We start from the raw sequence: 15,024 nt of genomic DNA, 5'->3' as shown, positions 1-15,024 counted from the left end.
ACGATTTCAGTTTTGCAGTTCAAGGACTAAGATAAAATTTAAATACCTTAATTGTTTTTCTGGATTGATAGGGTTGTTCTTTTCAGGACTGGAAGGGATAGCTTCAGCTCTTGAATCCTTAATTAAAATGTTGGATATCAGTTTTCCACAAATACCCTGTTTTATATAATCTGTTTTGGTATTCTGTAGATTGTTGGAGGAAGGGCCAGAATCAACTGAGTTACTGGTTCTACTGGCACTAAAAGAAGAATAATTTCAAGCCCCCTGCAATTAGTTAATTAGTAATTGACACCTGAGCAGAGCACACCAAGCCATAAATAAATTCCTGGCTTCAGGGCAGTTGTTTTGCAGAGGTACAAACTTGGGGTTGCTGCTTGTGGGGGTCACCAGAGTTACAGTTTCTGTGGTGCAGAAGATGCTCTTGTGTGTACATCTCATGTCAGGTCACTCCTGCAGCAGGGGTGTCCTGTCACTGCCAGCAGATATGTGATTATATAGGGAATTAATAATGCAGCTAATTGTGTAGTGACTTATGTGCTCTTTGGAAAAATAACCTCCTCAAAGCCCTGTCACCAGACACGTTCTGTCTGAAGTGTCAGAAGTTAATTGTCCATGGTCATAAAAGCTGTAATTGCAATGGAAAGAAATTACATGGGAACTGAATTCCTGTCAGTGTCTCCTTAGGTCTGCTCTGACAGATCCCATCAGCCCAGCACATCCATCTCCAGGGCGAACCTGGGCTGCACTGGGCAGGTGTCCGAGGCCTGGCTGCTTTGAAGGCTCAGTGCATGTCTGGGTCACTGCAAGGGCTGCACAGTTTTTATTTTTCCTTTATTTTTCAAATTCAGTTTTAGTCTTGCAAGTGGGACTTTTTGGGTGAATCATTTTGGGACAAACCTTTCTGAAGCTGTGCAGAAATACCTGTGAGGGTTTCCAGAGTTTCAGCAGAAGTGACAAATGAGTGAGAAGAAATGAAACAAAAAGGGAGCCTAAGAAGCTTCACCTGCTGGGAGCAGCTGGGACTCCTGAGGCCTTCAGGAAGGTTCTTGCAGGAATGTGTGTGGGTCTCTGACAGCACAGGCCCCTGCTGGCCCTGGATTCTCCTCCCAAGCTGAGCTGTTTTAGGGAAATCAAGACTTTATCCACTTCAGGCAGGTCAGTGGATGAGAGTTGTTCAAGAAGGCTCATCTCAGGAGAATGAGAGGGAGATTGTACTGCTGGAGACATTTTAGGACAATATTATAAAAAAACCCCAAGCCCCCCAAACACAAATTAAAGCCAAGCTGAACTTAAGTGGAACATTTGGTTCCTCTGGTGGCAGTGCAGCTTGAGTTTGGCTGCTCACATTTTGTCCCATTCTCAAGAGACTAAAAATTATTTTAAGGAAGCTTTATTACAAAATAATTTAAAGCAGAGTTTGACTTTGTTTTCAAACCTGAACGAAAACATGAGTGATAATGATCAAGTGCAAACAACTTCAGTTCTGTGAATGAAGTGAGAAGTGAGGCAGCCCTGCAGGCAGCCAGAGCCACCGGCTGGCTGGGGTTGGAAGGGACCGAGCCCTCTGAGGTCCTCTGAAGTTGGATTTCTAAAGAATGGTGTTTTCTTGCTCCACACAAAGAGGTTTCTTTTGTTCCTGCGATGCAGAGATGACAGTTTAATCAGACATTGAGTAGTGATATTGTCGGGAGGGAGAGGATGGGATGTGCTACAGTAGGACTGCACTGAGGGGTCCCTGTCCTGCCTGGGCAGCCGGTGCTGCTCAGGGCTTGGTTCTGGATGGAGGTTGTTGGACCAGGAGCTCGGTGGCATTGTGAGCCCCCCAAATGGTACCTGTGTCTTGGCTGAGGAGCTGCCACCTCCCACCTGGGACCTGAACCACAGCCCAGGTGTCTGCAGTGAATTCGGGGCAAGATTCACCATCCCTGTCCAGTGCCTCACATGGACTCTTTCCTTTTTATTTCATTTTGAAATGTCTTCAAAAATGCCAGGTCTTACTGTAAGGTGCACACCTCTGTATATACACTGCGTTAATGTGTTGTACCTGTGGGTTTGGAACAAGGTCCCTGACAGCAACATGAAGGAACTGAAAGAAGAACACAAAAAAAATTTCTCATTTGGAGGCCTCTGCTCCCCCTGAGCTTGGCAGGGTTGCTCCCAGACTTCAGAGTTTTCACATTTGGATTCCTTTGCATCAGCTGCCTTTATTTGCTTTGGGCAGAAAGCCTTTGTGTTTATTTATATATGTATGTTATATCTATAAACCCCCCAATACATTACTTGATTGTTTTTTTGTTTTTCCCTCCTAGATTACTCCTTGACTAGCGCAGACCTGTCTGCCCTGCAGGGATTTAACTCCCCAGGAATGCTGTCCCTGGGGCAGGTGTCTGCCTGGCAGCAGCACCACCTCGGTCCCGCGGCCCTCAGCTCTCTTGTGTAAGTACCCAGGGTACCAGGGCAGCACTGGGGGGGCTTCAGCTCTTCTGGAGCAGCTGCACCAAGGGAATGTTCAGCACATTTTAATCTCTTGTCTGTGCTGCAAAACATCCTTGTGTCCCTTCAGTCACCTCCAGCCTCCAGCTAATGAGCCATGTCCCAGGCTCAGCTTCTCACCAAGGAGGCACCTGTGTAGTGACTGAAAGGTTTGGCAAGAGAGAATATTTGTTTGTTCTGAACTTCTATAAATGCAGCTCAGACCTTTAATTAATGCCTTTTTCACCTTTGCTCCTCCCAGTAAGGTGCATTTATTTCTGTGCTGAGCCCCAAGGCCTCACCATCACAGACACGTGGATTGTCACTCGGTTTTCACTTTCTGCATTCCCTCATTTGCGCCTTTCGGTTTTCTTTCCCCAGCACTGGCAGCCAGCTATCTCAGGGTTCCAATCTCTCCATTAACACCAACCAAAACATCAACATCAAATCTGAACCGATCTCCCCGCCCCGGGACCGCGTCACCCCCTCCGGGTTCCCGCCACAGCAGCCGCAGCAGCCGCCGCCGCCGCCGCCGTCGCGCCAGGAGCTGGGGCGCTCCCCGGTCGACAGCCTGAGCAGCTCCAGCAGCTCCTACGACGGCAGCGACCGCGAGGATCCGCGCAGCGACTTCCACTCGCCCGTCGTGCTGGGGCGACCGCCCAACGCAGAGGATCGGGAGAGCCCCTCGGTAAAACGAATGAGGATGGACACGTGGGTGACATAAACCCGCGGTGCCGCCCTTTCAGTTTTGTGTTCTCAAAATGAACTGTCCTGACATATCTAAATTTATAAATAAGGACATGAATAAGTATATTTATATGTATATACATACGTGCATATATATATCTTCACATGCATATATATGTGCTAGTGTGTGTAGCATACACCAATCATCAGGCACTTACGACAAACTCTTGTATAGCTGCAGATGTCCCTTGGTAAAAGTAACAGAACAATCCCGTAGGTTTGATCTCTAGTCTGGCACTTACCTGGACTCGTGTGTAACCCCAGCCCGGCCCCGCGCACAGCGGTGTCCCCGCAGTGTCTCCTCCTCCTCCACACCCACCCGAGCGAGGGCTCGCCTGTAGTACCGTCCCTGTGTGTAGTCAGCTCTATGGTTACTCGTAGTTAAGAAATAATTGCTTTGTAGCAGCAGAGCAGTAGAAAAGCAGGAAGAAGAAAGCAATACTGTACATAAACTGACCTTTCTATTACCCAACCTGGCATGGGTCTCTATTGCAGAGGGTGCATGGAGAAGGGCTGATGCTATAAGAAATAAAATAAAAAAAAAAACCCAACAAAAACCCTGTTTTGCACGTGCAAAAAAAAAAATAAAAAAAATAGTGTATTGGGTCAAAGAAGTGATTTTTTTAATGAGTGAAAGAGAGACATAGAGAACTCGCATGAAATATTCAGAAAATATTAGCCTAGAAAATAGAACATTAACAAAATAAAATTAATATATTAAGTTATAATTGGAATATGTTTGACAAATTTGTTTTTACGTTCATACCTTTGAAAAATATAGAAACGGATTTTAGCTCATGTATATTTTATATTAAAGAAAACAATACCCTAATGAATTGAAGACTATATATAAAGTTATATACAGTACTTTTGAACACATTCTGCTATGAATTATTTATATAAGCCAAAGCTGTATGTTGTAGCTTTTTTGTAGAGTATAGTTTTATCTTATTTTGACTTTCTAGTTTTTGCTTTCAAAGATGAAAAGGAAAAACTTGCAGGCGGAACCTTGGGGGAAAAATAAGCCATGAACACTTATATGTAAATTTAAATTTGAGCCAAACTCTTTGTGTATATAGCATCCTAAATATATTATCACCTTTGGTGTAAGTACCTATGTATTGTACGGTCACCAGATTAAAAAGTATATTTTTGTGGATTGACGCCAACTTGAAACAAGGCGAGGTCCTTATTAAGTAGAGTATTCACTGTTTAATATTTACTATTTTGTTAAATATACTGTACTTTCTTTGGATTTTAATTATTATTAATATTATTATCCAGATTTTTCAGAGGGTGTATAAAGGGGTTGGCCCCCTCACTGGTGGTGAATGTGTGCCGTTCAATTGTAATCTCTGTGCTGTATGGTTAAGCTTCATTATACATTTTATATATATGTATATAAATAGCAAAGTGGCAAAAAAAAAAAAATCCGGTGTTAAGTTCATCCTGCATAAATATAAAAAATCTGTTACAACACATTTTAAGGCATCATTTTAAAGCTGCCTCTTCTGAGGAGGAAAAAAAAAACCAGTGGAAAAACTTGACCTAATTTCTCATGATAGGGAAATGACACATATCAGAGGAGCACAAAAGGTTTTGTGAGTTGGCAAGTGGTTTGGGAAAAATTTGCTGCTTCCCAGAAAGAGAGGGAGGAATGCAGAGCCCCCTTGTGCCGCTAGACTGGGCTGGGAGCAGGTTTGGTGTTGGGTGAGGGGCCGTGATCCCGCCGGTGCTCCCGGTCACCTCCGGGCTGGCAGTGCTGGTTCTGGCTGGAAGCTGCAGAGCTGTGGGATTGCCCAAACTCTTTGGAGTTAGCCCTGATATTTATTACATTTTCTGCTTGGGCTTTTTTTTTTTTTTTTTTCCAGTTAAGAAATTCCCTTGATGCTGTAAGGGGGGGGTGAGGAGGGCGGTGTCCCTGTGGTAGCTGTGGCCTCCAGCCCTGTCTCCTTGTCCTGGCAACGTTAAAACCCGCAGGGCCTCCGGTCCCTTCCAGCCCTGCCTCGGAACTGTTCCCATTTCCGTGGGTTCATCCCGGCGGGCAGGAGCTGCGGGCAGAAGGGACACGATCCCGGGGACCGAATTCACTTGCTGCTCCCTGGAACCTTTTGCTGCTCTGACCAGTGATGTGAGTTCCATGATTTATGCACCTGTATGAACTTTGCTGTACATCCGAGTGGGAGTTCTGCATTCACATTTACTGTCTATTTTCTTGTGTGCCTTATCAGATGGCTTTGCTGACTGTATCTCAATAGTCTTTATTTCTATGCAGGTTTTTAAACAGTACTTAACTACTGTTTTCTTAAAGACAAAGCTACACAAGGGTTAGAGTTTGTATTGAAATTGCACCAATGAATTAAAAAAAAAACTAATAAAAAGAATCAATTCTAAAGAGCTGGGCCAGGGAGCGGCTCTGTGCTGCCCCAACCCCGGCAGAAACGTCCTTCCACAGCCCTCCGGTCTCGGGGAGCACCTCCTGCCACCGAGGACATGAGAATCCTGGTTTTTAATAACAAGTAACTCACTTTGAAACATACTTTTTTAGAAATTGTAAAAATGTTTTATAAAAAAAAAAAAAGATGACATAGCACAGATATTTCAACAGGTTAAAAAAAAAAAAACTTTTTAAAATTATCTCTGCTGACTGAAGTGCAAGTGGATCCAATCCTGGGCTGAACCCAGTCAGGTCTGAATGATTTAGGATTTTTATCTCTGTTGTGACAAATCACCTCCATCCTCGAGCTCTCACGATAGTTTTGAGAACGCCACGTTGTCAGGGACTCGTCAGAGAGAACTGCTTTAGCCTTGCCTTCCCTCCAAGGACACTAATGCATCAGAAACTTGCGAGTTACTGTGCGCACAAGAAATACATAGTAAATAAGGAACAAAACAACTCCTAACAATTGATCCTGGGCAGAAGTTAAATCCGAATGTGAAAGAAAGACTTAACCAATGTAAACATTTAAATCTTAGTAGAACCTTTCTTCACTTTGCTGTGCAAGAGAACACTGCTTTGCTATATTTAAAATGGCTTTTTTAAAAGAGATTTATGTATTTGGTAAATGTTTGTAGTCAACAGTTCACAAGAAGCTGTTCACGGTTTAATGCTGATAAGCCGTTTGGCGGCACAAGCTGGACTTTGTTGCCATCCTTGAGACGAATCTTTTAAGAAAAAAAATAAGTTAATCTCAATTTTTTTCCCTGAATGTGTTGTTTTTTCTTCAATATACAATAAATATTCTAGTGAACTTTTTATCAAATGGTTAAGAAAATGCTAGAGGTTGTTGTAAAATATTTGTATCCTGCATTCACTAAAGTAAAGATACTGGCTTTTACTGTGTACTCCAGCCTCTCTCGTGTTTGCAGAGCTCTGGTCCCATCTGGCGCGTCCTTGCCCCCTCCAGGTGTCAGTCCAGGTGCGAGGTGTTGGTTTTTAACTGCAGCCACGAGGATTTTCATCAGCAGGGATCCACACACACTTGTTACTGCACTCAAGGACTGATGCCTGCTAAGAACCGTTCAACAAAACACTTGGAGAAACGGGCAGGTGAACCAGGGTCCATTCAGAGTGGAGAGCCCAAGGCCAGTCCTGCCTCTCCAGCCCCGGTTCCTCCTGCTGCTCCCACTCCTGCTCAGCTGTGTGGCAGCAAATAAAGCACAAGCTGTGCCCCTTGTGCTTTTATTTCATGTGGCTTTATTTAAAAATGTAAGAACCCCTTCCCACCCCCTCCCCAGAACAAAGAGATACAGCTCTTCACAGAAGAAAAATACAAGTTTTTGTTCAGTATAAGATACTTTGGAGTGCTTGTTTACAAAACTAGGTTCCCGCTTTTGAGAGCTGCAGGGAACACAGGTTCTCATTGTAATGGCACACAGTTGTGTTTGTGTGAGGTCCTCACCTTGCTGGAGAAGTTTCAATCCTCCTGTCCAGGCAGAGGCCACACCTGGACAACAGGTGTCTGTACTGGTTCTGCACCACAGCTCCTCTCCAGCCCCTGCTCTGCCCCAGCAGCCTTGGGCTGCCATGGGGAGCTGGAAAAGCCCTGTGGTCCTGCTGGCAGCTGGGAAGCTGCAAATGGGACTGGGACAAGGTGGGGAAGACAAAGAGTGGCTTCCTGCACCTGCCCACCAGCTGTGCCCTCACCCTCAGCACCAAAGGCACCTACCCACACAAAGTCCCGTAGTGTTTGGTTCCAGGAAAGCCTTTACCTCTGCCCACAGGCCTGGAATTTGCTGAATCAAATTGCTGAGGCAAATTCTTCTCTTCAGCAAAGCTCCCAAGGCCTCCTTTGCTGCTCCCTTGCAGCAGGCAGTGTTTGCTGAGTGGCCCTGAAGAACACAGCCTTGGACTGACCAACACCTCCACTGCCCTGTAAAGCTTCTCCATGCATGTGGTCAGTTCACAGAAACCTGTCCAACAGCAGCTTCACAGTCCACTCCTAGAAAGGCTTCACCCTTCTTTCTTCCTGGACTTCTGTCCTGGACCTTGGAACCTGCACCCAGCTCAGCAGTTCACTCCTGCTCAGACTGCACACACAGAAGTAATTCCATGACTGAGCCCAGGTCATGAGAAGCACCACTATAGACTATTATTAATCTTTTTAGCAGAATACTGACTGGACCTCCTGCCAGCAAACCAACCCCTGCAAAGTGCCTGTGACTCCTCTTGCCTGCTGTCCTGTCATCCTCCAACACCCCATGCCCACCTGGGGCCATGGAGGGCTGAGCAGCACCCTGGGACAGCACAGATCCTGCACTGTAACCTCTGATCTCAGGAGCCATCTCTGAAGGATCTCACTGAGGGGAAGAGGTCTGGGCTCACCCTTCCCAGGGTGGGCCTGATGCATCCTAATGAACACAGCTCAATGTGGGGTGCTGGCAGCATCCTCGTGCCCTGGCACACCCAGCTTAGAGCCCCAGAAAGCAGCATTAGGGTCAAGCAGGCCAAAACCACCATGGTCTGCAAGAGACAAAAATGACACTTCTGAAAAAAAGTGTCCCCCACTTCTATTCCAGCAAAAAGTGTTTCCTTAAAATGCAAACAACCCCCAACTTTCCAGCCACATTAATACTGCACTCTCTAGTTCAGCAGCAAAGAATTTGCTTCTAGACATGGCATTAAGAAATACCTGAAGCAACCACAATGAGTAAATTGCTACAAAATACTTTCCCTCAACAGAGTTCCCAACTCTGAAGCCACCTGGGTGATGAGCTCTGTAAGCAACAAAGCATCCCTGCTTTTCCATCAAAATCACACCACCTAATTTTTCAGTCAAATTCAGGATTACCATCAACTACTTATAAAAATAAAAATAATCTGTATTGTTGTATCCCCTTAGGTGCACTTGAGTCAGTCACGAGCATGTGGGCATCACTGCTGGAGAGGCTGGAGTGGGCTGCCCTTTCTCCTTAGGATTTTTTCCCTACGACTGAGCCTTGTGGCAATTTCCCTTCCAATCCAGCTGTTGAAACATTTGAGGTTGTTGTGTTAAAGGTGTGGGCCACCAGGCCTTGCGTTTTAAAGTAGATGATATAAAACACCGGCAGGACAATTCCTATCAGAAGCATAATGAACACGGCATTCCACCACTGGATTCCACAGTCTGCACCGTTACCAGTGTCCCGCTTCCCCGCCTCGGGCAGGGGCCTCTCCAGCCCCTCCCCGCCGTACTCCGCGTTCAGCTGCACCTCCACCTGCACGGCGTCCTGGATGCTCTGGTCGATGCCCCTGAAGTACTCACTGAGGCGCCGGCCGCCAGCGGAGCCGCCCGCGCCGGGCTCGGGCTCCGGCAGCTCCACGCGCGTCAGGCCGGGCTGGGCGGGCTCCGCCGGGGGCGGCCGCAGGGCCCCGGCGCTCTCGGTGAGCAGCCCGTGCGGCCGCACCGGGATCTTGATGGACTTCAGCGCATACAGGTCCTGCTCACGGATGAAATTGTTGACGCGTTTGATATCCGCAACCTACGGAATCCAGAAAGGACACAAACAGTGAGGGCAGGACAACCCAGGAGTGAGGCAGGAAACAGCTAAATCAAAACCACTGTGCAAGGAGTCATCAGGGAGCAAAAGCAGGCCCTGGATGCAAGCGGTTTGATGTTCTACAGAGATTCCCCAGCAGTTCAAGGGCAGCTCCAGGTCCTGCAGGACAGAGGCAGTCCCCTGTTAAAACCAGTACAAACTCCTCTAGTGCTCTTGTACCTGCTGTATATTGCTCAGGCAGCAGGCAAGCATCCTCTGCTCAAGCAGCACCTCTCTTCTGCAGGACAGCAGCTCATCCAGCCCATTCCTCCTGAGCTGCTCAGTGCTCCTGCTGAACAACAATCACCTCTGTGCTCCTGTCACCACCTCTGGTGGTTCCTGTGTAGGGATCCTGTCTGTGAGCTGTACCCACAGCCAGCAGCAGGAAGAGCAAGGAAGAAGAAGCCACATGTGCAGCATCAGACAGGGACAGGTGGTACCAATGCAAAGACAAAGGCAAGGTTAACATTAACTAAGAGAAGATGCTGAATCCAGTGGCCACTCACAGCCACCCAGTAAACACCCAGTGCAACTTCTCAGTTGCACTAAACCCTCTGTCAAAGAAAAGGAACAGGACATCAGTGTGTGCCAGGAGCTCTCCACTGCAGCCGAGGAGACGTGAAAGAACCTTGAGGAAAAGGCTGGAGGGCACATAACAAAACAGCCAAACCAAAGAGAAAGGCAACACAAACAGGTAAAACACCTCCCATCCATCACAGCAAAGAGACACAGTACAGGGACTGCTTTGCTTTTTAGAAATTACAGCATGACCTGCATTCACTGCACACTCACAAGCTTGAGGCTGCCAAGGAAACTGGGGAGCTGAAACAAAAAAACCCCACTTTACTTCCTAAGCACTCTGCTCAGAGGGAGAGATGAGATGGAGGCCTGAATCTCATGTTTACTCTGCAAAGTTTGAGAACTCTGAAAATGGCACATTTAATCCAGGACCTAATCTGGGGACCCTGAAGCAAAAGGAATCCTCAGTTGCTGCTTCAGGCTCCTCAGAGCCGGCCCCAGCGTAAACTCTGGACTTAAACCCAGCAAAATTTCTTAGTTATGAAATAACAATCTCACCCAGAGCCTCCTAACTGAGGTGCTGCTTCAATTTCTGGATTTGTTCCAATGAAAACAAATTACTGGGACAGTAAATATCCCCTGTGGTGTCTGCAATCAAATACTGCAGTGTGGTGCTAAGACTCTAGAAACAGAAAGTGGAGCAGCACTCACACAGAAACAACAAACAAAGCTGATGGGAATCATGCAAGAGATGGGGCTGCACAAGCTTTTAGGCTTATTTTCTGTACCCATTTTTTTGGCTGCAGTGAGCTCCTCTTGTCCCAGCTAAGAACAATGCCAAAAGCAAGCCAGGACTATAAATGGTCAAGAGTAAAAATGAGCATTTTGAAGTGTTTTGCATCTCTGCCAAGTTATCTGTGGCACACACACAGAACCATTTGTTGCACTGTCTTAATATCCCCTCCCCAAGCAGATTCTGAAACCAATGTAAAATTCTCACTGATTTCAAGAAGTTCATCCTAGATTTTTACACACATTTGCCTATATATCTGTGGCTACAGTTATCACTGCTGTGCTGGTGATATTTCAGGAGGTGTTTAATTGTGCAAATAAAACAAAACACATGAAAACTGTCATGCCAGTCTTTAAAGAGACAAATAGACAAATCTCCTACAATAAGGATTTGTGTACATGTTCAATTTAACTGGAACAAGTCAGAAGTGCCCTTTCTGGAAGGGGGGAGGCAGCAGGACAGTTTTTTTCCTGTGGGAGCAGAACACTTGACTACGTGGTCCCATCCAGCTTGCTTCTCCCCTGGGCAGGCCCAGCAGCCTCCAGAGGGGCTGAAAGGCTCCGGAGTGGGGCAGCAGAGGAACAGCCACAGCAGGGACAGAACTGGGTCCTCTGAGTGACAGTGCAGAGGCACAGCAGGACTCTTCACACCATAAACCAGAGAACTGTTCAGAATGTCCCTCCTCTGAGTTCACCCAACTACTGTGAGTCTGCCCAGGCGCTGCTGAGAGCAGCACACAGCTCCAAACCCAACCACAGCTCAGCTCTGCCTTCTCAGGCTCTCCTGGGGCCAATCAAGGCCTATTCAAGTCCTACCAGACTTGCTTCTCCACACACATCGGGCTTGTCAGCAGAACCTACAAGGCTGCCTTTTTTGTTTAGTTTTTGTTTCTAAGGGCAAGGCAGGGAAGGAATTGCTGCAATCCCTCTAAGGCCTCTTGCCTCAGCTGCACTGTACAGCGGCTGTGTGGTTAAGCAAGACAGACTGCAATGGCCTGGCAGCACTGGAGCCAGAGCTGTATCATTATCCCTGCTGCGGTCACTGGCCAATTGTTTGCATCATGGAACTGGGAAATCACAGTGCAGCTTGCAGATAGAGAGGGCTCTAAAAATACAGCTCAAACTGCTAAACAACAGGGGGTTTCTAATGTTCAGAGCAGGTAATTAAACTTTCCAGCAGTTTTGCTCTTCTTTGGAACAAAGAAAACGTGTTGTGTAGTTGTTCCAACCCAGAAATCTCACTGTGCACACGCCTTCCCTCCTGCCCACAGGCACCTGAACTGTGCACACTTTGGGATGACAGCAAACAACCAAAACCCACACACAGACACCACCTGGACTTTGCGACTGAACTTTGGCACCTCTCCACATCCACCCCTGTTAGACTCAGGCCTTCCTTGCAAAATGTAAGCTGATACCTTTCAAAAAATAAAAAACCTCACCCATAACCGTAGTGTTTCTTTGCACTGCTCAATTTACTTCAAAAACTCCAGTGTTCTGTGAGAGCAGAGCCCTGGCCCTCATTTCTACACTCGGCTCCCTAATGTTTGCCCTCACTGAAATAACTTAGTACAACCTGCACTTAGTCACTGAAATTAAACAGGAAAGCAGGTCAGGCAGGGTATGAGGCTAACAACATCTTCCCAGGCCGTTGGCTGAACAACTCTTTTTTATGTTTGGGGTTTTTTTTGCCTTTCTCCGGTTTTACCCAGACAATGACCATTCTTACAATACACAGGGCAAACACTTTCTAATGTCAAACTACCAGACCCCAGGACACCCTCTGGAAACCGCTTCACATGAAACCCCTCTGAGGTGATTAACCCCACGCAGATTAACCTCACCTTACAGCCGTACTGCAGGGCCAGCTTGTTGAGGCTGTCCTCCTCGGTGAGCTCCCTCTCCAGAAGCACCACATCCCCCAGCCTGTCCCGGGTGCTGCCCCGCTGCTGCTCCTTGCCCCTGGGCCGCAATTCCATCACGTTCAGCTCCTCCTCTGAGGACTCGTCCGAGTCTGACCGGCCATTGGGGAACACGTACACCTGCCTGCCCGGGAAGGTGCGGACAGTGGCAGGAGCCTGGAAGGGTCTTGTCCGGCTCTCATTCAGCCTCATCTTTTACACCAGCAGCACCTGGAACAAAACCCAGACACTTTTCGTTTCCTCAAGACCTTTTGTTTAGTTCTTAGCAGGAAAGATTCAGAGAATGCACTGAAAGTTGGCAGGTCTGAGCACTCATGCACACAAAGGTTTCTTGTACCTAGGGGCAAATCCAGAAGTGTCATTCTAACAGCAGTATCAGAAAAGTTACGTACTCAAACTGCAGCAACCAATAATTCTTTTCCAATTTTTTTTTGTCTACCTGTGAACAAACCACCTTATAACTATGTTGCTCAACATTTTAAATGCTACATTCTATAATTTTATTTAAAAAGTGACACAGTCACTTGAGTGAACTGTCTTTAATTATGATCTAAACATACATCAGGTCTACCAACAGACATTAAAAACTGAGCAAAGTTATCCTTTTCATAAGTCCTTAGTTCTCTACACTTTAGGAATCCACATTTAAAGTTCTTGGAAGTGCACTTTTTTTTTTTTTTCCTTTAATAAGGACAGCTCATGCTACACTTAACTTCAACCCGAATAACAAGGCTTCATTTTGCTGCATGAAGACTAGAACCTGCCTGAGCACTTTAATTATTGCTCAGCCTACAGCTGCAAGTTCGGGTTTTTTTTTTTCTTCAATCCTCAGCTCCACAAACAATTTGTTACCAGGGTCAGGTATAGGTAGAAAAATCCCACATTGTTATGGAACCTTGATCTTAACATTCTCCATCTACACCTAAGGGATTCTTCCGGTGAAACCACTACGATTTAATGGCATTTCCTTGGCCCCGGGCACGGCACCCACAGCTGCGGGCTGGGCTCAGCTCTGCCGAGTTCAATGTGCGGGAGCGGGCGGGACGCTGCTGTGGGACACCCCGGCCTCCCCCGACAGAGCTCCCTCCTCAGGGGCTGCCCAACCCTTCCCCAAGCTCCTCCGGGGATCCCGATGCCCTCGAGGGACCCCGAGTCCCTCAGCATTTCGGTAGAGTCTTTCTCCCCTCAGGGTGCCCCGCTGCCCTCGGCACCTCAAGGGGGTCCCGCTCCCATAGGGGTCCCCGCTTCCCTCAGCGGGTCTCGCTGCCCTCAGCGCTTCAGGTGACCCCAGCGCCCTCAGCACCTGAGGAGGGTCCCGGCCCGCTCAGAGTGTCCCGCTCCTCCCCAGGGGTCCCGCTCCCCTCGGGGTGTCCGGCTCCTCCCCAGGGGTCCCGTTCCCCTCGGGGTGTCCCGCGCTCCCCTCGGGGTGTGCCGCTCTCCCCCAGGGGCCCCGCTCCCCTCAGGACGTCCCGGTTCCCACCCCGTGCCCCCGTCACGGACCCGCCGCCATCGGCCCCGCACCGACCTGGCCACAATCTCGCCCAGCGCTCCTCCCATTGGCTGGCGGCGCCGGGGGGCGGGACCTCAGAGCCGCCCGGCCAATGGGAGGCGGCGGGGCGGGAGGGGATGAGCGAGCGGGGCTGGGAGGGGCAGGGGGCGGGGCCTCCCTTAAAGGGCCCGCGCCCCCGTCCCGGCGGAGGGGACCGAGGCCGGAGCGCTCGGGGGGACCAGGTCACACTCCTGGACACGGGTCAGGTCACACTCCTGGACACGGGTCAGGTCACACTCCTGGACACGGGTCAGGTCACACACCTCAACAGCGGGACACATCACACACCTGTAGAAAGGGACACACCACACACCTGAACAGCCCTGGGTGAGCTGCCACTGCCCTGGGACACGTCACACACCGGTACAATGGTCACACACCTGAATGACAGATCATATCACACACCTGCACAGCCCCGTGTTACAGTAACATCTCAGTTTTCACATTGTCAATATGTAATAACAGATTACAATATGTCAATATTACATTGTGTCAATATTTCTGCCCGGTGCCTGCGGAGCAGCAGGCAGAGCTGACCAGCTGTGCTCCACACTGCTGTGTTTGCCTTGGCCCACCCTGACTCTTGGCTTATGTTTAAAAAAAAAGCTCAGGACACACTGTTAGCAAGTTTCACATTCAAAGCTTTTCTGGGGTGCAGGGACAGGAGAAATAATGCCCTCCTTGCCAGCTGTCAGAATGAAGCAGGCACTCTTTCAGGGCCCAAGGGATGAGGATCACCTACAGGGACAGCTCGGGGCTTGGCTCAGCCTGGGGTCTGGCTGCTCAGTGCCATAAAGGTTGTGAATAAACCTGCTTTTAAGTTAAATTGAAGCTGAGCACAGTTGTTGGCCATCCCTTTGCCTTCCCCTGTGCAACCCCAGTGCTGGGGGCAAGAGAAGGCATCTCCTCTCCAGCTCTGGCTACCACTGGATTAGATACAACATTGGCTGATAAATGTGACACAGTGAGAGGAAACAAAGCTCCACAAGCATCAACAATTTCTTT

At 48.2% G+C, this 15,024-nt stretch overlaps 2 protein-coding genes across 10 annotated transcripts in view; one reads left to right on the top strand and one right to left on the bottom strand.

Annotated features, from left to right (window-relative positions):
- Nucleotides 1–6,564, top strand: part of MEF2A (myocyte enhancer factor 2A) — an 82,160-nt gene extending 75,596 nt beyond the window's left edge. For all 7 annotated transcript variants that reach the window (XM_058847308.1, XM_058847307.1, XM_058847304.1 and 4 more), the window contains 2 exons: nucleotides 2,310–2,436; nucleotides 2,854–6,564. In XM_058847308.1, the coding sequence (XP_058703291.1) occupies nucleotides 2,310–2,436; nucleotides 2,854–3,196 (470 nt within the window). In that variant the 3' untranslated portion in view covers nucleotides 3,197–6,564. The remainder of the gene's footprint in view (nucleotides 1–2,309; nucleotides 2,437–2,853) is intronic.
- On the bottom strand, nucleotides 5,055–14,037 carry LYSMD4 (LysM domain containing 4). 3 transcript variants are annotated; one of them, XM_058847311.1, is made up of 3 exons: nucleotides 13,996–14,037; nucleotides 12,393–12,680; nucleotides 5,055–9,180 (listed from the first exon to the last, which is right to left on the bottom strand). In XM_058847311.1, the coding sequence occupies exons 2-3, from the start codon at nucleotides 12,660–12,662 to the stop codon at nucleotides 8,632–8,634; spliced, it is 819 nt and encodes a 272-aa protein (XP_058703294.1). In that variant the 5' UTR covers nucleotides 12,663–12,680; nucleotides 13,996–14,037; the 3' UTR covers nucleotides 5,055–8,631. The 3 variants fall into 3 exon arrangements, with proteins under 3 accessions (XP_058703294.1, XP_058703293.1, XP_058703292.1); XM_058847310.1 differs by having other exon boundaries at nucleotides 13,971–14,001; XM_058847309.1 differs by lacking the exon at nucleotides 13,996–14,037 and having other exon boundaries at nucleotides 12,393–13,885.
- Between the last annotated feature and the right edge of the window lie 987 nt (nucleotides 14,038–15,024).

The sequence above is a fragment of the Poecile atricapillus genome, chromosome 11 (assembly GCF_030490865.1).
Source record: "Poecile atricapillus isolate bPoeAtr1 chromosome 11, bPoeAtr1.hap1, whole genome shotgun sequence".
Lineage (NCBI taxonomy): Eukaryota > Metazoa > Chordata > Aves > Passeriformes > Paridae > Poecile > Poecile atricapillus.
Note: the sequence above shows the minus strand (reverse complement) of the source record. Positions and strands in the feature narration are given on the sequence as shown.

What these genes read in the sequence shown, in the direction of transcription:
- LYSMD4 (XM_058847311.1), bottom strand. Translation starts at nt 12,662, where the DNA reads ATGAGGCTGAATGAGAGCCGGACAAGACCCTTCCAGGCTCCTGCCACT. An exon ending in CCCTGCAGTACGGCTGTAAG is followed by an intron (nt 9,181 to 12,392) that starts GTGAGGTTAATC and finishes TGGATTCCGTAG; the next exon opens with GTTGCGGATATCAAACGCGT.